General features: G+C 40.4%; 1 protein-coding gene across 1 annotated transcript; it reads right to left on the reverse strand.

The window, feature by feature from the left end:
* Positions 1–5: 5 nt before the first annotated feature.
* On the reverse strand, positions 6–24,501 carry htr1fb (5-hydroxytryptamine (serotonin) receptor 1Fb). The gene is made up of 2 exons (XM_079852534.1): positions 24,396–24,501; positions 6–1,354 (listed from the first exon to the last, which is right to left on the reverse strand). Exon 2 carries the CDS (start codon positions 1,341–1,343, stop codon positions 207–209), a length of 1,137 nt encoding a protein of 378 aa, XP_079708660.1. The 5' UTR covers positions 1,344–1,354; positions 24,396–24,501; the 3' UTR covers positions 6–206.

Below are 24,501 nucleotides of genomic sequence, written 5' to 3' on the forward strand. Positions count from 1 at the left end.
GGGTTGGTTTTACATGTATTCATGTACCAAATTATTTACAGGCACTATATAAACAATATACTGATGAAATGTCTCTGAAAGATGTGTAATTCTTGCGTTAAGTCCGTTTATTTACAGTATGACAGGATTGTCATTGTAACTTGCAGATTTCAACTCAAAAGTTTGTCCGATGAGACCTCATGTTTTTCTTTCCCTCCCAGTCAATTTCAAATGACATTGCTGCAACAGAAGGGCAGAAGTTTTTTAAATGCTTTCTTAAAGTCCTCGTTAAAGATGGTGTATATTAGCGGATTTATGAGGGAATTGAGATACCCAAGCCAGGTGAGGAAATCTGCAAGCACAGCAGAGGTGCTGCAGTTCAGACAAATATTCACTATCACCTCTTTCAGGAAGAACGGTAACCAACACACCACAAAGGCTCCCAGGATTAGTCCTAATGTCAAAGCCGCCCGTCTCTCCCTAGCCCCTGGGTTCCTGCGGACCTTGATGAGATTACCCGACGAGGAAGTGCTGCGCACCCTTTCCCCATCTGTTGATGGTTCGGAAAACGACTTCTCGATTGGGCAGAATGTGTCGGGACTAAGGGTGATGTCCTTATCAGAGCTCATTCCTGAAAGCATGACGCTGCTCACTGTCTGTTTGACTAATCGGCTGCTCCCTCGACGGTTACGCAGTGTCTCCGCCGCCTTGTAGATCTTGTAGTAAAGAACCAAAATGAGGGCCAGTGGAATATAGAATGCTCCAAAAGTGGAGTAGACAGTGAAGGCCACATGGTCGTGCTCAATCCAGCAGTCCATGACTTCCCTCTTCCCATCCTTGTGTTCAACACTTGAGGATTTCCTCCACACTAAAGGTGGTAGAGAAACCAACACAGACAGTGTCCACAGGGAAAAAATGGTTATGATTGCTCTTTTACACGTGCGTTTCTGGGAATACGCCACAGCATCAGTGATGGCACGGTATCGGTCAAGTGCAATGGCAGCCAGGTGTAAAATTGAACAGGTGCAGCATGTAACATCGACACCCAACCACAGGTGACACACTATCGGACCAAGAACCCAGGTCTCTTCTGCGATGTACACGATGCTAATGGGCATCACTAGAACAGCTACCAGGAGATCTGTCACAGCTAGAGAGCAGATAAGGTAGTTGGCGGGTTGGTGGAGTTTGCGGGTGATCAGGATAGCAGTGATGACCAGGGAGTTGATGGCGGTGGTCGCTACAGCCAGGAAGGAGAGAGTCAGGGAGAGGAGGATCTTGCTGGGACTCATCTGGCTGGCCAAAACATCAGAGAGATCCACAGCTGAGCAATTGCTGGGGTCCATGGTGAAAGTATTCGCCATACGGTTGTGACCTGTAAGAGTTAGATAAAGCAAAAGTATGAGCAAGAGCAAAACTCCTTCCCGTTAGAAAAATAAAAAGACATTGACTTTTCAGTTTACATTGATATGATTTACTCACCCAGGTGTATATGACTTTCTTCTTTCAGACGAATACATTCGGAGTTATATTAATAAACACCCTGACGCTTATATTAATAAACCCCCCGAGCTTTATAATGGCAGTGGATTGCAACCATCCATCATAAAATAACTACCTACAGCTCCAGAGGGTTAATAAAGGCCAACTGAAGCAAAGCGATGAGTTTGTGTAAGAAAAATATTCATATTTAACACTTCAAACTGATGGTTGCAATACACTACCATTGTAAAGCTCGGAAGTGTCAGGGTATTTATTATTATAAATCTGATTGTATTCGTCTGAAAGAAGAAAGTCATATACACCTAGGATGGCTTGAGGGAAAATCATGGGGTAATTTTTTAAGAAAAGCACATACAACGAACAGGATTCAAGGCTTTATTTTTTTCAATTAAACAAGTACATTTATATTGATACAAAATTGTCACCAGATATGCATGTCATCTGGAAATAAAATAATTTAATTTTCCAAATGTTTTGTATTTTCCCCCTTTCTTAATAGTAACTATGATAATGTGGAGGGCTAGCCTTTATCTTTTATTTTTAAATGCCTTAAATGCATGTATTTTATTGTTATAACTGTGTCCCAATTAAAAAATTCATCATAAACAAATATGAAATAATACATTTAAAACTCTAAACCAAGAATGTAATAATCAAAGAATTTCAACGTTCATTGTGTGAAAAGTATTTAATAATTTTTTCCCCTACATGTCCTAACTGTCCTTCAGTTGTGGCACTTTTGTGGCTAGCCCTTAAATTAGCTTCAGCAAGACAAAGGAGTTTGCCATTTTATTTCAAAATTCTGTTTTCATCATAGAATGCTATAAAACAATATATAATTTAATTGAGTTCAGAAAAAAGACAGTATTTCTTCTGTTGGACATTGTTAGTGGACAAATTACATAATCTACTAAGTATGAAAAGCTTAATTTTAATTTACTAAAATTTCACAGGCTTAATTCAAGTGCCCATTGCTGAGGAAACACACAAACTATGTTCATTTTTTAGATATGTTATTTTCAATTGTAAACTCAACTCAAGCACTTTGGTACAGTCTGCTATGCAATTTTCAAGGTGGCAAATTTGTTTGTCCCTTTGTCCAAATTACCCCCTCACATTAGCATAAAATGGTTTTCAGGATTACCGTACACTGCTTAAAAATATGTCGGGTACTTAAAAGGTACATATTACTTTTAGTTTTCTGTTTTGAGGCATATGATTTATGCTTATACATGCCAAGCTAGATGAAAGCATCTTAAAATGTTTACTATTTGTGTCACTACTGGTGAAGGTGGTAAAGCTGAATCTGGCCTTGCAGTAAGATGCTGATAACACTGAGAGACATTGGCACCACCCTGTCAATCTAATATGCCTCACACAAGTTTGGTGATACATTTTTCACAGTGCAGTAGAAACGTCTCGATTACGTATGTAACCCTTGTTCCCTGAAGGAGGGAACGGAGACGTAGTCGACGTGTCGACTGGTTGGGATAAGTATTGAGTGGATTGAGTATTGTAAAAACGAGCCAATGGACATTGGCGTGCATGAATCGCATCACACGCCCCGCCCCACAGCGCGGGTATAAATACGGAAGTGGATGCATGCACCAGTTGTTTTTCGCTGAGGAGCTGACCGGAACCCGGTCAGCGGTGGTACAGCAATAGTGGCTGGGGGACTACGTCTCTGTTCCCTCCTACAGTACAACATATGTCACTGAGGTGGCTCCAGCCGATAACAGGGGGAGACGCAACCGGTCAGTGACGGCAGAGCAGGCTCTGCCAAGGGAAGACACGGGCTCGCCGCAGGAAGTCAACCCGTGGAAGAATACACATATGGGATCGGCTTAGGGATCACAACATATGGACCCCACCTAACACAAGTTACCAAGCATACAAGTGATAGGTCTAGCATTGAACGCTCTGCCACGTCCAACACCGAAGGGGTGAGGAGGAACTCAACAGGGTTCGGAAGAGGGAACTCAACTGTTCCTCTCTGGAACTCAACTGAGCAGAAATGCGCACTTATCCAGTTCATATGAGGGGAATGGCGCAGCAAGCCGACACTATAAGCCAGGCTAAGGTGAAGCTGGCCTCGTGTGAAGGGAGCCCACGGAAAGCAACCGGCTCGACACATCAGCTCTAAGCAGCCCAGCCCACAGCTCTAATTCTGTCAGCAAGGCACTCGTGTCAACACCCAGGAAGGAGCTACACTCTCTTTTTGGAGGAGCTCACTACCCAGGTGGGCACGGTGCACCTTGGGAAACTCACCAAGATGATGGCAACACTAATCTTTTAAGTGGGCCAACCTCTGCATGGAAACCACCTTCCCTTCTGCTGGTTTCCGAAACAGACGAGAGCTGGAGAGGTCCTGTGACTTTGCATTCTGTCCTGAATAACCGCAAGGCAGGAGGAACAGAAAAAAGTCAGGGCTGGGTCCGCCTCCTCCAGGGCAGCGCTTGCAGGCTCACCACCTGGTCCTGTTTTAAGGGAGAGGTCGGAACCTTGGGCACATATCCAGGCCAGGGTCTCATATTAGTGAGAGTTAGCCGGCCCGAAACCAGGCACGATTTGTGTGCAGGTCCCCTACCTTCTTGATAGAGCAAGCAAGCAGGAGAACTGTTTCTTAAAAGCAGAATTTTTAACTCAACTGCCTGCTCAACTAACTCAAGTGCTCAGGGGAGGTCTCAGAGTGCAGTAGCACTGGAGATAGGTCCCAAGAAGGTATAGAGGGGAGTCAGGAAGATTTCATCTCCTTGCACCACTCAGGAACCTGACAATCAAGTCGTACTTCCTATATCTCGACTGCATCCTGATGTGCGTTAATATAAGGGCAACATCATTTTGAGAGTGGAGCGGAACAGCCACGCTCCGACCCATCTTCTGCAGGAAGGAAGCACAGAAGTGATCGAACACTCACGTGAGAAGAACACCAACAATGAACAGGTTCTACTTCAGATCGTAAGCAAGCCTCATTTTTTAGAGGGAGCTCTCACAGAAGATATAGTATCTACGTTCTTTTAGAGGTAGATAGCTGAACCACCGCAACGGAACCTGGATTTATCCGGTTCAGTGCGGGTGCCAACGGTGCCCCATTCCTGAGACGTCTCAGAGGAATGAGTCAGGAAGGGTGTCTGGGGAACGAGGTCCTAGTTGGGCTATTATGGGGCAACTAAAATAACCTGCTCCTTCTTACCTGACTTAACACAGTGATGTGCAAGAGGGCTTACTAGGGAATTAATGCATTCTGCATAGGCCGCGGCGTCAGCTGTAAGCCGGTGTCTCCGTGTTTAAGGAAGTAAACAACTGGCAAGGGGACAAGATCAGAGTGGCAACAGATGTAACTGTGCGGCCCCGAAGATATCCCGGACAGTTGGAGCGCCTGGGGATGGAGTCTCCACTCTCTTCGGCAACAGGCCACCTGGGCAGCACAATTGAGCAGGCCGGAATTTAAAGTGGAAGAAGCGACCTCAGAAGCTTCTGAATCCATAGGAGGTGGTGGCGTGCGAGTTGTGACATGCGAGGGAAGCGTATGAGCAACAGTCGCTGTACTGGGCAGTGCATCTTGCTGAGCAGCGGCATCAAGCAAGGAAACTGCTAACAAATCGAGGCAACCGAATGCCAATACAATGTGATGTATGCCCAAGCCCTCCTTACTGCATGCCCGTTATACGTGGCCCCTGAGCTAGTAGACACTTGTTCAAGGAGCGATTAGCCCGGAGAAACAAAAGGTCTGAACACTGCTGAGAGTTTGGCAGCATACCAGGTGTTGTTAACAGAGCGTGCTGCTCTGCCATGGCCACCTAGGGACTTGGTCAAGAAGTCAGTGCTGAAGCGGTCATCATATGGAGGAAACCAGTTATATGTGGCTACGTCTACCATGTGCCCCAGGAGCCTCTGAAGGTTATTCGGTGGGACCCTTTCTCACTTTTAAGCACCGACCGGACACGTTCCAGTTGAGAAACGTGTAAACCAAGTCCACCTCCAAACTGGAAAAAAGCTCCTCAGTCCGTCGACGAGTTACTCTTCTCCAGTTGACCTGAAGACCCAACTGGCTATGTAGCACTCGAAGAGAGGGGCTTGTACTGAGACTTCGACCTCTCAACGCAAGACACAGGATGGCCCGTGTTTGCGAAGGAGTGGATATCTGAAGTACACGTCCTTCAGGTCCCACGCTGCAGACCATTCACGGGGATGAGCATTAGTAATGCGTACTGTGTTGTAACTTGAACGGAGGCTTGAAAAAGGGCCCGAATCGAGCACACAGATCCCTGATGGTCTAACTCACTTAAGTTTGAGTACAATGAAGAACAGTCCTCACTTGGAAGCCTATCTTCATATCGGCTGGAGGAATGGCTCGATCGCAACCTTTGCCAGTAGGAAGCGACAACCGTACACACGGCAGACAAACTTCGGAACACAGATGTGAAACAAATAGGGCTGCACATGGGCGGGTGCCGGATGAACTGAATCATCTTAGCCGAGTCTGATGATACAAGAACCGGGTGAGTCGGTCGGGAGCACCTTTCAGTGCTAAAACGGACCAACACAGGGGGCCCAAGGTATCAGAGACGTACTCAGAGTGAGGCAGCGGGCTAGAGAACAGGGACCCAGCTCGGAAGGCCCGAAGGTGGCCCGAAGCAGGGTCTGAGTGATTAACACCTGTCGGTAGTTTTTGTAGTGGCAGAGAGTGAGTGACCGGGTCCTTGAACGCACTCAATGCCAGCTAATGAAGCCGAGTCTGTTGGTACGGGGGAACCGCTGGATCAGCCAGGAGCACCGTGTAGTGCTAAAACTGAGCGATGTAGGGGAACCACGGATACCACAGACTTCTAGGCAAAAAACAGAGACCCAGCTCTTAAGGCCTGAAGGAGGCCCGAAGCAGGTGCGAGTCTGAGTGTGTAGTGTGACTCTTACCTGTCTGTTCATGGCAGCAGAGAGTGTGTGCGGGTCCTCGAACCGCACCCAACTGCCGGCTGGCGATACTAGAGGTAGCTGAGGGGTGCAAGGCTTTACAGGGTCACACACCGGCAGTCTGGCCCTCTTTGAACCCAGGAACAGAGGAAACTGCTCTTTCTTTGAAGTGTGGGTACCGCCGGCTCCGCTATTTTTGGGCGCCAGCGGCGAAACAGTCACACACACTCTGGCGCTCCACCGGGGGGAGGGAGTGGATCGGACCAACTCCAAGAGTATCCTCCTCCATCCCTGAGTGGCCCGCTCAGGAACGCTTTCGCTGTCGCTTGCCACCTGGCTTGGCGCCCCTACTGTGGCTGGCTCCACGCTGAGGCCTGGCTAAAGGCTGCTGCGGAGGCCTAGCAGTTGACGAGCAGGCGGAGGAACTGCCACCGGCGGGGTGGAGGCAGCAGCGAACCTCCGGGGGCAGGATGTGCCAGAAGCCCTCCATCTATGCTTGGGCAGCAGAGAACTGTTGGGCACAGCTCGCTGATCAGCCCAACCTGGGAAATTGGGGCGACCAGGAGCCGAACCTTGTCTGCATCTGCCATATCACCCAGGCTGAGCCAACAATGGTGCTCCTGGACCACTAAGGTGGACATCGCCAGGCTGATCATGCATGCCACGACACTCCTGCCCCGAAGGGCGAGGTCGGATGCGGTGTGGAGCTCACCTATGAGAGCAGGGTCTGGGCTACCCTCGTGCATGTCCATGAGTGCCCTGGCCTGATAGACCTGTAGCAGCACCATGGCATGCAAGAGGAGGCGGTTTGCCTACAGGCTTTGTACCCCTGTCCCCTGGAGAGGCCCAGAATAAAACAGCTGGTCGGTCCATTACAGATGGACCAGCGGGCTCAACGGGAGGCTCCACCGGCTGCGATGTGATAAAGGAGTGAGGGGCCCACAGGGTTTGGTTACCAGGCAGGGAAGCCTCATTATGATCCTCTGATGTCCCATCCCACACGGTGCCATAGCGGGCATGGTAATGGGGACTCCACCTTCACGCATGAAGGCAAGTCTCATTCTCAACACCGCGATAGTCATATTCTCGCAATGAGAACATGAACTATCCACAAAAGCTGCTTCAACGTGCCGTACATATATATATATATATTTCCACAAACACGTGATACAGCTATTGTGACTGTCCATTTGGGGGGACAGAGAACGATCGCATCCAGAAACGCACGGGTGGAATGACATCTTGAAAAAGATGCAATTCACCCGTGTTGTTCTTTCAGGAAATGGGACCTATCACCAGTGCCGGAGCACACAGAACACCAACACACTCGCTCGTTGTAAACAGTACTCTTCAGAAACATCAAGACCGATCAGCTCCGAAGCAAAAGACAACTGGTGCGTGCATCCACTTCTGTATTCATACCTGCGCTGCGGGGTGGGGCGTGTGATGCGATTCACGCACACCAATGTCCATTGGCTCGTTTTTACAATACTCGAAGATGACAGACTCCCTAGCGTGATCCCAATCAGTTGACACGTCGACTACGTCGAACATGACCGACTGAAAGGGAACACACAAGTAAGCGCGTTGCCAGCTTAAAAAGCAGGGAATAGATGGCCAGCCCTGTCTTTATCAATGCCAAGTCATCCTAGTCAGTGTGATCATCCCAGCTATTTTCTCCTACCAACCACACTTCTCACTTCCAGCTGTTGGTTATAGAGCAGGATCAGACTATTCTATCAGGCTGTTTAAACACTAATAGCACTCTTCTCTCTAATAATATTTTTTAGAATTAAACCTTTATTGGCACTATAAACACATATTTACTCGCATTAGCTATAAACACTGGCACTACCAAAAAGTGAGCTGTAAACAATTAAAGTAGGCTCCAATATAAAGCCTACTCTGACACTAGCTAGCATGTCAAATGCGTTACTTTCACATTTGGTTGTTTGTTTGGGTCGAACCCAAGTTCAACAGTGTTCACACTGTATTTTTTTGGGACTGTATGTTTGCGTCATAAGTGGCAACTTAGCTTGTCTCACTTTTATACTAGGTTTTTGTACCTTGAGAAATAGCTACATTCTCTCTAATGGCATTGCGTCAATCCCGGATCTCAGGAAATGCACACTAATACACAGTTTTACTGAATAATACGTCATTGATAGTGGTTCACTTCAGCGATTTGGATTGTGTTCATGTCAGCAGCAAACCATACCAGAGTTCACATGAACCATACCCCACACCACCTTTTTAAAGCGGACTCAGGACAGGAAAACAGCGTTCAAATCATCCAAGCATCATGAACCGAAAATATCGAACCCGGGTGCACACCAAAAGTGCTAGTATGACAGCAGTTTAAGAGTATAAAAAGTATAAAAAACACTAAGTATAAAAATAAGTAAAAATAAAAACCTAAAACACACAAATATTGAGTAAAATAGTGAACTTTTAATTTATTTTTTAGCCAATATGTTTTGTATGTATTCATTTATATTCATAATTGGCTTTCAACCATCAACTGAATTTTTTTTCGCTAAGCTTGCTGCTGTGTCTTCTGGGATTGTCTGCCGAGGAGATGTTGCTTGAAATTTTGTCAAAATTACAAAATCTACTTTTTGGAAACAACCTTTGCATAATGAGCATTCTGTTCAGAATGGTATTTCTATACATATGCATCCTAACGGAAATGGAACATCATAAGTGACTTATCTGAAATGTTCTACATAGACAGCAACAAAGTTGAGCCACACAATAGCACTCCTCATGTGAAGTGCGCAGAATGCTCAACTCACATTTTGTTTTCATAGAATTTTGTGTTAGCATGTTGCAAAGCTAATCTTAGAGGTACAAGATTTAAAATCTGCCATCTTTGCTTATGGTGATTTACGGTGCTCAGTTCTCCTGCCAGGTTTTCTGCCACCTGAACCTAAATGTCATGTGACTAATCGCTGATTGACTGATGGCACCTCAACAACACACACAGTCAGAATAGCAGCTAATTTAAGCTGTCGTGTTGAAGGCTGCAGACAGGGAGATATCAAGCCCTACATAAAGAACCAGTCACTGGTAAAACATCTACTTTGTGTAATTAAAAACTGACAATATCTAGGTCACTTGCAAAAAAAAAAAAAAAAAAATGGTCAAAATACTCAGTTACGTTTGAATGGCCCTCAATGGAGAAAGATGCTCTTTGACATTAAATGCAGTTAGATCATCTACCAACAGGGGCTAATGGGTACATTATGATCAGCAAAACCTAGTACTAAACTTGGGTGCATTTCTCAAACAATAGCGTAACTCGCAGCTTTACTACCATAGCACATTGCATAGTCGGTAGCTACCCTAGTGAAAAAATTGTATACTTATAAGCACAATTTATTCGTTAGTACTTTAGTATAACTAAATGTATTTGTAGCACACTATAATTTGCTATTCTTAAAGCCTGTTAAATTGGAACACCTCATTTTGTACAAAATGCATTTTAGTTGTCGAAAAGCAGTCCTGAAGTTCAACTAAAGTTGTATTAAATTGACCTGTTTGTGCTAAAGTGGAACTATTCCAAGTATACTTGAAGTGTGCTAATGGCATCATTATCGTGTGCTTCAAATACAATAAAGTTATCTTTATAAATAATGGCACAGCATAAGAATTTACCTTTTACTGACATTTTACAGACACCCCCAGTATACCAATAACTCACTTATCCGGAGAACATCAGTGAGACAATTGAAACAGATATATGTACATTCAATGTATACACTACGGACTGGATTCGAACCCGGGTCGCTGATATGCATCACGCAAAACTGAGTTTAATTTGTGTTCTTTCTATACTGTTACAAGACTACTTCTATAAGCAAACAGATTTTTACATCAATGACAGCACAAATTATATGGATTTAATGACTGCGAATCGCAGAGTAAAGTATCAATATGCGCAGTAGTGGTGCTTGAAAATAAACGTGAAACGGCCTGTAGGCTATAGAACATGAAAGTGCTTCCTTCCCTTTTACCCGACATGATATGTCATTAATGCTGCAGTAAGCAATTGCATAAATCGGCATACCATTAGTTTTATTTTTGTGCACACACTAAAACACACATTGGTAGAAGAATGTGAACATGTTTCAGTGTGAGTGGATGGAATAAAACCATCCGTAACATTTCTCTGTAGATTGTCTCTGCACGCTTCAACTCTCAAAGTACTGCAGAACTGTGTCCTCCTGATGTAAAACGCAATGAAATTATTTGATGATTAAATGGTCTCTCATTACACTGCAGATTTAAATGTTACACATGAATTCAAATTATTTAAATTTTACGTTGTTACTTTTCATGCAGTTAAATTTTTTGAACTTTTAGTGTAATTTTTGAGAACTGGTCATGATAATTTTAATAATTTGTTTAACTAGTGCAAAGTGCCCGTGCAAAATCAATTTTTGTGTGTGTTTTTAGTAATTGTTGGTTCGGTGTGTTTGAGTGCCCATTGTTACAATTACACAGCAAAAGTTCAGTGACATTTTTATTTGTGCATGGTAGAAAGCAAATACTGATACTGACATAATGACATACAATACATATGGAAAATTTAACTACATGATTAAGGGAGCAGGCTACACAGTGAACTCCGAGAAAACACTACGCTTGAGCAAACAGTTTGTGAATAGGCTACTACAAATGATGGGCGTGAAAGAGACTGTGAACACATTGAATAGAATATGTTTAGTTGGTGAATAGCATAGGCTACTATTACACAGTAGCGATAATGTTAAGCGCACCAGAATAAAATATAATATTCAGAAATAAACAGTGTAGCTGACTTGCAGATTCAGTTAACATCCACAAATTAATAAGTGCGACGATTCAGGGAGCAGGCTACACAGTGAACTCTGAGAAAACGCTACTTAAGCTCCGCTGCTTTCTTCGACACGCGTGCAGTGTGAGAAGGGGAGTGGCCTCTGGTCCTGTGCTGTGCTCACTCAGTGTGCAGTGTGAGAGGGGGAGTGGCCAGCGGCTAGGACGACAAAAGCCAATGTGTGCTTCTTTTACCGATATATTTAACAATATCTTTTGCATGTCTAATCTAAACAACGTCAAACTTGGAACTGCACTTACTCGTGCCCGTACAAGACACCTGTCAAGTTTGAAATCCATCGGACTAACGGTTCGAGAGATATGCGAATAACAGACACACACACACACACACACACAGAGAGACAGACAGACAGAAAGACGTTCCTGTAATTTTTAGATAGATATAATATTCAGAAGTAAACAGCATAGCTGACTTACAGATTCAGTTAACATCCACAAATGAATAAGCGCGACGATTCAGGGAGCAGGCTACACAGTGAACTCCGAAAAAACGCTACGCTTGAGCAAACAGTTTGTGAATAGGCTACTACAAATGATGGCCGCGAATAAAATATAATATTCAGAAGTAAACAGTGTAGATGACTTAATATTTAGCTGACAGAGTGTTTATGTCAGCATGTTTATTTTTAAACCACAACCTTCTAAGTGCTTCTTTTACCGATATATTTAACAATATCTTTAGCATTTCCTATCCAAACAACGTCAAACTTGGCACTGCATTTACTCGTGCCCGTAGCAAGACACCTGTCAAGTTTGAAATCCATCGGACTAACGGTTCGAGAGATATGCGAATAACAGACACACAGACAGACAGACAGACAGACGTTTCTGTAATTTATTGATAGATAATTCATAATATCTTGACATAAAAAGGTCTGCAGTCCACATTTCAAAGTGCAACGGGCCATTAAAGGGGTCATGAACTGAGAATTAAAATTTTCCTTGATCTTTTGACAGTTAAGAGGTCGTTATACTAATACTCAAAACTCAAAAAACAATTGTTCCAACAATGTGAATGTCTCAGTGCATTAATGCAAATAACTCAGTGCTCAGTGCAAATAAGCAGTGCAATATTTGTTTGTATTCAGTGCATTTCATTGTGGATTATTTGGTAAATCAGTCGCAATTTCGGCCCAGGCTTTGCAAACACACTTTTACGATATGGATCTGCCAGCAATGCCACAAATGTAACCATGTTTATTCTAATGCCTCATCTGTGATCAGTGATTTCTGATGTGTAATTATTCAAGTTCAGATAGATTATCTTTCTCTCAAAATCATTCAATACTGTTTATGCATCAGCAAATCAAGCCAGTGACTAAACGATCAACTTCACGTCGTTTCTCTTAGTAGGATGAAAATAATCTTATTTAAACTGTGATTAAATTATATACAGAAAGGGATCAAAAAACGCTCCCTTTCCAATCGCCCAAGCTGTCAATCACACAGTGCGAGTTTATCTGGACAGTTGCCAAAACTCGTTATGAAATCAATGATGCTGTTACACTGCACAATGAAGCTCTTACTGTATACATCATGTTTGCATTGTTATTTGGTGAAAACATTCGTGAGAGTGCAGAAATTGCGTTCCAATGATGAGATCGCTGTATTTACGCAATCAACAGACTGTCATCTGCTCAATGCTCATCACTGCAACCTTTCATGTGATGGGAATAGATCTAAACACTTTTCATGATTCGTTAATCTCGACCCCTTCAAACAGAGTGTTCGAATCAGAGGCTAAAATCAGGCTAGGGAAAAATGCCTTTTATTTCTAAATTATTTATGTAAAAATGATACTAACATTATAAGGGCACCCCAGGAAACATTATAAAATAATAAAATAATCCAGTTCATGGCCCCTTTAAAGTACCATTAATGGGAAAAGTGTATTAGCATGGTATGCATTGGAGTGTAGAAATACTAAATTAATAAAACTTCTGATCAAGTACGTGAATTTCTTTCACCATTTCAAACTGACTACATGTTGTTTTCTTTATTTGTCATAATTACATATCTTTACTTTTGTAACTACTTTCCATATGTATGTAAAGCTGCTTTGCAACTATTCAAAATTGTGAAAAGCACAATAGAAATAAATTTGAATTGAATAAACAATACCTGATATGGAGTGTGATGATGTGGTTAAATGATTGAAAAAGTAAAATTCATAATTATAAAACTTACTTCATGATTATTAATTATTATTTTTGCAAATCATACCTCACATTTTCTTTGGTTTGATCTGCGATGCTGTTTTGGGCAACACACCATAAGCATTCTGGGATTGCATGAGAAGCTGCCTTAGAATCTTGCCAAAATAAGGTATCTTAGGAAGAGGTATAATTATGCTGCCAACATTCAATAATCTTCATGCACTTATAATGCTTGAAGTGCTGCCAACGGAGACAGCTCAATAGGTTTTTAAACAAAGCGTAGGTTAAGCTGAATATCAGATTAGCAGTAATATGTACAGCAGTATTTTAAAGGATTTAATCATATATAAATTAACTTTAATTGTTTAATCTTTACCCAACTTTCATCACGTTCATGCATTTAAAGACCTTTCACTCACAGTAATATTAAATATGGATTCCTGGAGTATGCAAAACAAGTCATCAGATCTTATTTCAGAAAATTATTCTTTCTCTAAAATTAATATGCTAGATAAAAGCCATATTCTACCAAAGAAAACAAATAACTCCATTCTATGTGTGCAGGCAATAGGGACTTAGTATCTCACACCAATAATTTCTTGATTTACACTCTATTAAAAGTATTTGCATATGCCATATGTCTTGAAGACTTTTAAATCCCTGCCTGGGTTGCCTGCTGATGGCAATTCCCCTCCTCAGGGAAGACCAAAGGTAATTGCGAGAAGTTTCAGTAAATATATAAGGTCTCACAGTTCTCTCCCAAATGACCTACTCTATTCATTCACGGAGCACTAATATGGTACGGCAGATTCGTCAGTTTTTGTTAGTGCTGTGGCATCTTCAGCTCTGACACATGTTCCCAGAGTAAATTAGCGGATCAAAAACAAAGTAAACAAATATGGTGATTCAGAAAACACTAAACGATGTGTGAAATTTTGGAAAATTATTACTTTTGACTGTTAGTGATGGTTGGATAGAGAACATGTGTAGAATTTGGTGGGGGCTTTTTATGTATTCCAAATGTGGATGCTCTAAATGAAACATTTAACATGAAACCATGTGACTAATTTCTTAGTGAAATGTAGGGAAAGACTTATTTCTATCAATTTTTTTATTGGATTGGATCATGAGAAATGGTTGTTACTGTAAGACTGAAAATACTGGTTGAGGCCCTGGTCTGAGACACAGGGCTAATTACCATTTGACCTCCCCCATACGACCTCACTTCCGCAAACTACTAAGAACTAACACAAGAATATGGTTTAATGTGAATGTTTATCATTGACTGTTATGTTTTTGGTGTCATTTGAAATGTCTCAAAGTGAGTGGTACAGATATCTCATATCCAGATAGATAAAATAAAAGGTAATAAGGTTTTAAGAGTTTATGGATAACTGACTTACAAAGGAAGGTGGTCTCTCAAGCAAATGGTCACCCACCCCCATGAAGGTGTGACCACTGCATGCAAATTTCTTTTGTTAGCACATGTTTCCATGTGAAAGAGATCTGACTATTTAATGAGATGCAGCAGAGAGTTCGGGGCCTTTTCTGTATTTCAGATCGGTCCGTTAGGCTGAGAGATATAGATAGGATTAATAAAGACGGCCACAAAGGAAAGTCATTTTTTAAAAATGAAAGTCAAAGATTTATGTATCATGCAAAATAACACCAGCAATGTGTATTAAAAAAATAGGGTAAATTATATATTATGCTGGCACCCCACTTCTTATCCCTTTTTGAAGTCAGAATAATGCACATGGATGACACCTGACTGCCTGTGTATTGGGGATGGGAGATATCCTGTTATTAAAATTTAGGCAGATACTATTAGGCCTACGATTAATTAGTGCAATTTTTAAAAACATTTTTTTTATATATGTACATAGTAAGATGCCATTTGAACTAAGTGTAAGTAGTGTTAGATGCCCACCCCTACATCTACCCCTACCCTTAACCTGCTGATCAGTATATGTATCCTCAAAGGTCCAGGAAGGGAGCTGCACATGTTGCGGTCGATATATCAGCCCACCCAACCAACGCAAGGACACCACATTCAATTTCAATTCATCCATAATACAGTTAAACTTGGCTTTGAGCACTTTATTTCCACTTTTTGAACATTTTCTTCATTGTTATTTAAGATAAATGCCACTTAGCTGATATATGATGGAAAAGTGGAGAAGAATGGAATCATGCAAATTCAAAGTCGGGTCCGTTGAATCAAGAACGATCAACTATCCTTAAAGGTACAGTAAGCAATTTCTGAAAAAACGCTGTTGAAAGTGGTTCAGACCGAGCACCACAAAAAAAAAACGTGTAGCCAATCAGCAGGGGGCGTATACACTCATGATGGGGGAGGAGAGAAAGTGAGCAAGAGGGAGATTTGAAGAAATACTGTTGAAAAAGAGATAGCTGAGAGACTCATAAGAGAAAGGGTCAGAGGAATATCACAGGAAAAAGAAGGGTTATAATCAGGCAAGAGCTTTAAAACCCGCGTTAATATTAGACAAGCTTTCCAGCACTGGAGAGATCTAAGCCGGAAGGCCTGAAAACAGACGCCAAGGTTGCGTTGTTTCTGCTCCATACGTGACTAACATTGGTGTGTGCTGCTGGCGACTAACATACTCTTGCTTGTATATCTCTATGCTAATTCTTTGTTTTTCCTTGTCGTTCGTTCGTCGTCTTCGCTTTATGTTGCTTCGCTTCTGCTATGATAAAGAGGCATCCACTCTTGCATTGCATGTTCGTGCGTTTTGGGGCCGGAGCAATGAAGGGAGTGGTGTGTTTGTTTGGGGTGATTTCAAATATCTTCAGTGTTCAACAATGATTCTCAGAAATCGCATACTGGACTCTTAAGATGCGTTCACGCATAGCCGCGGGATGTATTTTGAGCAGGGGTGGCTGAGTGTGGGGTGGGGGGATGCTCGTTGCCTCTGTTATCAGTGGCGGAAGGCAACGGTGTTCTCTTGGCGCTCGTGCATGCGTAATGTCTTCACACAGACGTGCGCTTCAAGTAAAGTCACAAAACAAAATGCACACAAATGTGTCCCTGCTCTTGATATACAATCACTGATGATCAGTTTAGATGAGAGAAAAAAAGCTATACAAGATGAAAGATTATGTGTATTTTCAATCATCTTTAGTCAGACGCATTTACATTGTGACTGTGCCTCAGATGCAATCAACTCTGTCTGTGTCTGTAAAGGTGTGAACCAAATGGCCCATTCAGATGTATGGCCCATAGAAACTGATGGGTGTGAATGACAAAGAAACAGCATTGCTCAGAGTAGATTGCAGTGTAGATCAATCTCCTGTGGGAGCTCCAAACAGTTTTCTATTGTATGTAGCCCTTCTGTCTTCAAGTTCTGTAACACAGACAGAACTTTGGGTTAAGATTCTTTGAAGGCCGACACGCAAACATCACTGCTGAAGAACTGTGCTATCTTTAATAAATTCTTCTCCCCACAAGAACTCTGGTCAAGCTTACTTATTTTATGTATTAGAGAAATGTAATATATTGGCGAGCCACCCGCTTGGCCAAATACAGCAAAATCTAACAAAGGGCGGACTAGAGCCCAGAACCTCTGCCAAACATTTTACCACCAGACCAGGACAAACAATTATTCAAACGGATTTGTTATCTAATTTAAATACTCTCGAGCCTAACAATATATTGTAGTATATGTAAGGATGAACGATCACATTAAACAAGTTCAATGGCAATAAATTAAACTCAATGATTTCTGGACATAGGCCTACTAATATTATTATTTGCGTAATATTATTTTTTGTTTATTATTATATAGGGTTACATTACTTGTCCACCGTCGTTTTGCATTTTTATAGAAATAAAAATAAATTTGGTTCAGTTGGACAACGGATGTTACAGTTATGAAGAGAAGCAGCACAGAGCCACATGAGTCACATGACAAGAGTGAGGGGTGATGACTGAAAGGACGATGGCGGAGGCAAAAGCTCAAGTTGTGTTTTGTTTTCATTACAAAATAATAATGAACCACAAACTAAGCATTCATTTTAAACTAAAGTAAGGGGATTTTTTTTTTTTCGTGGGCTCTATTTCAGGGGATGCTGCAGCACCCTCAGCACCCCTATTTCCCGTGGTACTGCATTCACTGCATGCCATGTCGTAATTACTGTAACTATTCTAACTTGTAAAAAGCATTCATGTGATCATATTCCTCGCAATTATTACTTTAGACTATTTTTCTAAAAGCTACAACTTGACCGCTATATCACGCGAGCACTGCAGATTTATTTTGGAGATATGCTGCGTTCACACCATCTCATAATTACCGTAAAAAGCTCTGTATGCTTTTGAATCGCTCTCGCGGTACTTTGATGTCACACTGATCAGTCTGCACAGTGCCGCTTCAAGTCAAACACAGCTTGGCTGCATCTAAAAACTTTAGCCAGCTGGCTTGTTGCCTCACTGCGTTATCAAGCAATGACTTTGCAGGCAATGACATTGAGAAAATGAAACTGATTTCGGACAAACTTCTGAAACAGAATAATAGTTATAGATATAGATATACTGTATATAGATATCCAGTAAAATAGAGCGAGCTTTGATGATAATTAAGCAAATATTTTATTATTGCAATAGTAATTTCTCACAAGAAATGGCATGAAAGGCGAGAAACGTACATTTACACACAAACTGACCACCAACTGCAACTTTCAGATGTCATCTTTATTTTTTTTTATCTGGCACAGATAAAGCACAGGATTGTGGAATATCAAAGGCAGCGAAGGACACATCTATGCTGCCTTCAAAAATCAATCAGGTGAAGGTATCTCAGGAGACAGGAAGTAAAGCTAACATGCATGGGTTAAATCAAACACTGGGTTAAAAACAACCCAATTTGGGTTGTTTTCAACCCAAGGGCTGGGTAAATATAGGACAGAACACATGTTTGGTTAATTTTGCCCAGCAAATTTGTTTATGTAACCCAGCATAATGGGTTGATTTAACCCAGCTATATATTTTTACAATAATATTAGCTTTTTATTTACTTTACATGCATTAATGTCTACGGGTTAACTTAAATCCTCTAAACTTTTTTAAAATATTCACTACAACCACTGTCTTGCATGATAATTCCTTTATTTTCAATCTCTTTTCAAAAAGTATATTTTATATAATTTTGTAATACATAGGCCTATTGCCAACATTTAAGATCGTTTAACAAATATTAAAAGTAAAAATTAAACATTTACAAGTAATTAAAGTGTAATCGACCAGACTCTATTATCCCATTTCCACCGTAACGGTGCAGGATCTCTTGCCGGTGTTGTGCCAAATATCGACCCCCGCCAAATTATTACCCCCCTAGCATTGGTAGGTTTAGGATTAGTTGTGGGGGAGGGGTTAGGATTAGGGGTGGGGTTAGGATTAGGCAATCAGGTACTGACTTCAACGAGGGGGGTAATAATTTGGCAGGGGGGTCGAAATTCGGCACAACACCGGAGCTTGAATAATTTCAGCAGGGGAACTTCTGCAGAAGTTTCACTCGTAGCCGAAATATGCGGCGACAGGCTCCATAACCTGTCCATAAACAATCAGTGTACAGTTCTGAGAACATATTTTAACATATGTATATTCTGTGTCTTTTTAAGTAAAATCATAAAATTGTAAGACATCAGGCGTTCCATCCATCACGCAAAAATACCGACGCGACACTCATTTAGGTGAGTTTACATCGCGTCCCTGTATGTTGCTTTGCATAAAATTAAAAGATATACAGCACAATAACGAATTTATTGATAAAATAAAATGTACACAAACCTGTATTTTACCGAAGACATGCACCATTTTGACGGAGCTGCACTGCTCTCTCCTGAAGAGGTCGCAAAAAGCCTGGGATAAATAACTCAACCCCTACGTTTTTATATTTGACCCAGGATCCGGGTAACACAAAAACTACCCAAACACTGGGTTGTTATGTCTGACCCAGGATCTGGGTTACACAAAAACTAGCCAAATACTGAACAAATAACCCCAAAAAATTAAGGCTCAACCCAGGATTTGGGTAGAAAGAAATAACCCAATATTTTTTAGAGTGTTGATGCCTTCCTACATTGGAATGCGTCCGCAGGCAACATTTTAAAGCTTTCGGACGCACCCCTTAAATCTGCAGTGGTCAGGTGGCCACGTGGTACAAGTTGTAGCACTCAGAAAACGAGTTTACACGTTGTAATTACAAGTTCTACAAGCACATGAATGCTTTTTACTGTTCAGAATCGTTACCGTTATTATGACATGACATGAACGCATCTTTAATAGTGCAAGAGAAATGTATACGTCTGAATCTGAGGATGTTAACAGCTCCATGTATAGCGCTACGTGTTGTCATGTCTTAATGAAAATTATTTAACAAAGTTCGGAAGGAGCACGTTCAGGTAATCCAACCAATCAGTGCAAGAGGAAGCTGGTATATATAGCTGTCCTCCACCTCTGTCCCGCGACAGTTTCACTGCATTTGGCCCTGCACATTTTATTGTCAAGTCAGAAATCGAGCTCTTCCTTCATCTCCGCTGAACCTCCTCCACAATCTGGCAATAAAGCAATTTATTTAGCAATAAACAGCAATATTTACCTACATAGTTTGGGATTAGGGAACTAATATGCAACTTCTCAGCAGGCGGAATGTGATACACTAGTTGATATTTGTGATGGTCGCAGCTAGCAGTAAACAGGTAGTTAAAGGGTTGAAATTATTCTGTCTATTCACATTGACGTAAATAGAAAAGGAAGGCCATTTCACAGGAAAGTTATTAGCCTACATTTGATTAATGATTACAGAGAATTTTTTTTTCCCTTTTGAATATCATGCTTGCACCAATTAATTATTTACATAAAGACAGGACTGTGGATTAAAAAATGAAATAGCATCAAATTTAAGTATCTTTACAGAATTCCATTTCTCCAAGGAAAAAGTTTTACGCATTAAGTTTCATTCTTCTCGAGGCATGATGTAACCATCTGGATATTGGAATTTCACAAACCTAAGAATTGTGCCTTGGAGTATGCTACATAAATCTTATGCAACACGTCTTAAGAGGTTATGCAATTTTCACAATTTCTGCTTCAGAGAGCAAACAACAACAGACTGTCACAGAGAGATATCAGAACACATTGCCAGATGCAGAATGACTGAAGATCCGTCCTACTCAAACTTTCAGCAGTGACTGTGCCAAAAAGCCTTCTGGGTGTTGGACTGGTGACGGCACTTCAGGCTGGAGGCAGCCTGGTTGTGACATTCCCTTTAATACTGTTTAAGGCTCTACTACTCCTATCCAAAGTCATGTCTTGGACACAAAGAACAGATAATACAGGACTAGTCTCAGCCCAGTCCAGTGGCACCTTACGCTAAATGAAGCCATGGTGTGGATGTTTGTACACATAGGGCCACCTGGGTCGCCTACAGGTGTTGTCTTGATTCAGATGGAAGTCAACAGATGGAATGCTTCTGGGCACTAAAATCTTTATGGGCACAATCACAAGATCATTACGGGCTGTCTGACCGCATGGCCTCAATCAATAAAGCCGCACTCTTCTAAAATGAGTTGGAAGTGCATCAAACACACTCTTGTTCTGCACCTTCAGAAACTAAGCAGATGTAATTGGTTTAATTTGCGTAGCTGCCAGTTCTCAGCAACGTCCAATTAGCTGGAGTGTGTGAGGTGCTAAAAAGATCTGTTGAAGTTTTGGTCACATTAACTCTAGTCAATTGATATTTCCTGGATAAAAATTCAGAGCTAACTATTCATTAGGTATTCAGTTGTTTATGATACATAGCAGTTTTTTACCCTAAATGTCCAAGCTTATTTACATATTATGGGTTCAAAGCACACTCAAAACAGCCCAAGCCAACGATTTTTAATAGATGAAAATAAATTTCATTTTATTATTCAATTTATTATGAATAAAATAGATGCGCCAAAACAATTAAATATTTCATTATAAGTCTCCAAATATTTAATGCAAAATTAGAAGATATCCTCTCATAACAAATTAAATAAATAAAAAAGAAACAAATCCCCATTATACAAACTCATTTATTTGCACACCAAAAGCACCCCATCGGAGATTTGGGTAATTATTTTGCTTCTTAGAAAGAATTTCATTTTGTTTTAATTTCACTGTTTACTTGGCTCATGGGATATTTCATACTCCACATGCACACAGTCACACTATCAAAACCCTATTCTTCATCCAGTAATTGAATCTCCATAAGGTGTGCATTCAGAGAACTAATGAGAACTAAATGTCAATCATGTCGTGCCAATACATTGTCTGGCGGGATGGATATCTGGAGGAAGCAAGCGAGACGAGTTGGTGTTCTACCAGTCTGAAATAAGAAATCAATAAATCGGTGACTCCTGGTCAGAATGATGCCTACCGTCATGCCCCATATCAACCCTGTGAATATCTGTAGGCCTATATTTTAAGACATGTCAGTGCAAGTTGCTTTCAGTTAAAACAGCTCAAACATGCACTAGACTTAAGCCTTGTCTGTGAAACCGGCCATGATTTATTATATTTTAAATGTTTTTAAAAACTATTTTGAACATTAAGACAAACTGTCATCAGTATATTAGTGTTATTATCATCCACGTCATCTTTTGAAAATCTTTATTTTTAACAGTCAGTCAAATTGCAATCAGTATCTTTTACCGTTGGCCCTGTATGCTCATAATAATTGTTGTAAGGTACAAAATGTACCTGACTGGCCCTGAATTAAATATGAGACAACATAGGGCATCTGGCTATAGGCCAAAGACAAAGGTGCAGGACTGGCAGAGATAAGGATGGCACTCAGTATCAATATGCACCGCATATTTATCAGGTTTTTATTTTTATTTTAATCTTCAAATTCTAAAAACAAATATCTGAGACTAGTAATCATAATTTGTATTATTAAGGAGAAGATATAGGTCTTTGCAGTTTTTTTAAGAAGCTCTTGTAATTTATCATGTATTCTGCCCCAGAGCGTTTTTTTTTTTTTTTTTTTTTTTTTTTTTTTTTGCATCACAGAGTCACAGCGCAGCTCTGGAATAACTTCACGGGGACTGCCAAAACAGTGTCAGACCTGTTGTTTTTATTTTTTTTAAAAACATGTTGATGAATACAGTCTTTCTCTATACTACATTTATTGTTTTCTGGGGGAGTATTTTCCCCTGCCTGATCTGCAAACATTACCCTGGTGTTCTGAATATATATATTTTTACCCATTTTGGTAACACTTTATAACTTTCATTAAATCATTAACAAACATTATATAATGGTTAATGGATCATTAGCTAATAGTTATTTCACGAGTTCACACTTACATACAATTAGAGGGGGTAAAGTTTAATACGTATTTGGCGTGCTGTCCAGGGGGGAGGGCTCCGAGCTGTATGTAAGTGTTTAGGACTAGAAGGGGTGGAGGGATGCTGCTAAACTGTCCATGGATTGAGGTGAGACTGCTGAATGTATATATACCTGATACCTCTTACCATTGATTGCTGAGTGCTCTCCACTTGTGTTAATTATCTGAACGTGCTCCTCCCGAACTTTGTTAATAAAACATCATATATTCACATAGCAAGAAATATGAGATAGTGTGCTTGTTTACTAATGAACTTATTAAACAATATACAATGATTACCAGATCATTACTCTATGATGTCATTAAGAAATAAGCTTTTAATCACTGTATGAAATCTGAAAAAAATAATTTGTACATTTTTAAGAAGTGCATCATCATATGAACTGGAAGTTTAATGACAATGCTAACACATCATTAAACTTCAATTCATTACCAAATGCCCTTTTTTACATTTACAAATGTACAAATGCAAAAAGGTGTTGACTTAGATGGAAAATTGAAAAATATAAGAATGGCTGGTCCCACTTTATATAAGGTGAAAAAAAAAGGATTGTGTTTATGTTCTATTCCAAAACACTTGCTGCTATCGAGGTGTGATACGGCTAATGTTAGGGACAGGTTTGGTGATATGTGTAGGTTTAAGGGTTGGTTAAGAGGTCAACAGTGTACAGGGTTCAATTAAGGGGACACGGTTATATTATTGTTTTAATAATTTAACAGTGAAGTGAACATTATTGTGAAACATATTATTTGTTTCCTCCTGTTGATGTATGATTCAAGGAATATCCTCCATTTAAGGATATATACAAAGTGTTGTGGTGATAAAAATATGTTTTGCACCCAAATTACAATTATTTTTGTTGTTTAGCAAGCATTTAGCTAAACTTAACTAACCACCCTTTACAGACAAGTTTAAAGAAATGTGTTAGCATTTGGATACATTAACAAATAAGATTTTAATCATTGTATAACATCTGTTTAAATCATTTGTAGATTTTTAAGAAATGCATATACAAATTTAGAATGCAATGACATTTGTAAGCATATCAATTTATATTAAATAATAATCTGTTAATCAATGTTTATTAAGTTCATGTGTAAACATTAACAAACACATTATCACGTTTCTAGCTATGTGAATGTATACTAATTAATGCTATAAAGAAGCCAAAGCAGAAGACAGAAGCTAATAATTCCTTGTCATCATTTTCTTGGACCAAAACCATTATGGAAACCTGAGCTCATACTGTGCTTTCATTGTCTGCTTTGGTTGGAGCAAGAAATTCTCATGAATTCATTTAGGCTTGATATTTTCTATGTACGTTTAAATAAATAAATAAATAAATAAATAAATAAATAAATAGAAAGGTTAATTGAACAGTAATTCCAGATGACTTTTAAAATATTTATCAATATGGTTGTGCTCAGAATAAAGCCTGAAAATCATGTATAGCCTACAATATATATATATATATATATATATATATATATATATATATATATATATATGCCTACACATCGTAAAACACACTTCGAAAAACAGGTGGTCAACCTCAGTTGGTATTTGACTTACCTTTAGTGATTCCAAAGAGGAAGTCTTCGATTCAGCACGATTTCCCTGGATAAAAATTCCCTACACGGAATTCCCTGACGGAACTGTGAGAGTGCCGGAATGTCGG

The sequence above is a fragment of the Squalius cephalus genome (genome assembly GCF_949319135.1).
Source record: "Squalius cephalus genome assembly, chromosome: 2".
NCBI classification, from domain to species: Eukaryota; Metazoa; Chordata; class Actinopteri; order Cypriniformes; family Leuciscidae; genus Squalius; species Squalius cephalus.

What these genes read in the sequence shown, in the direction of transcription:
- htr1fb (XM_079852534.1), bottom strand. Translation starts at nt 1,343, where the DNA reads ATGGCGAATACTTTCACCATGGACCCCAGCAATTGCTCAGCTGTGGAT.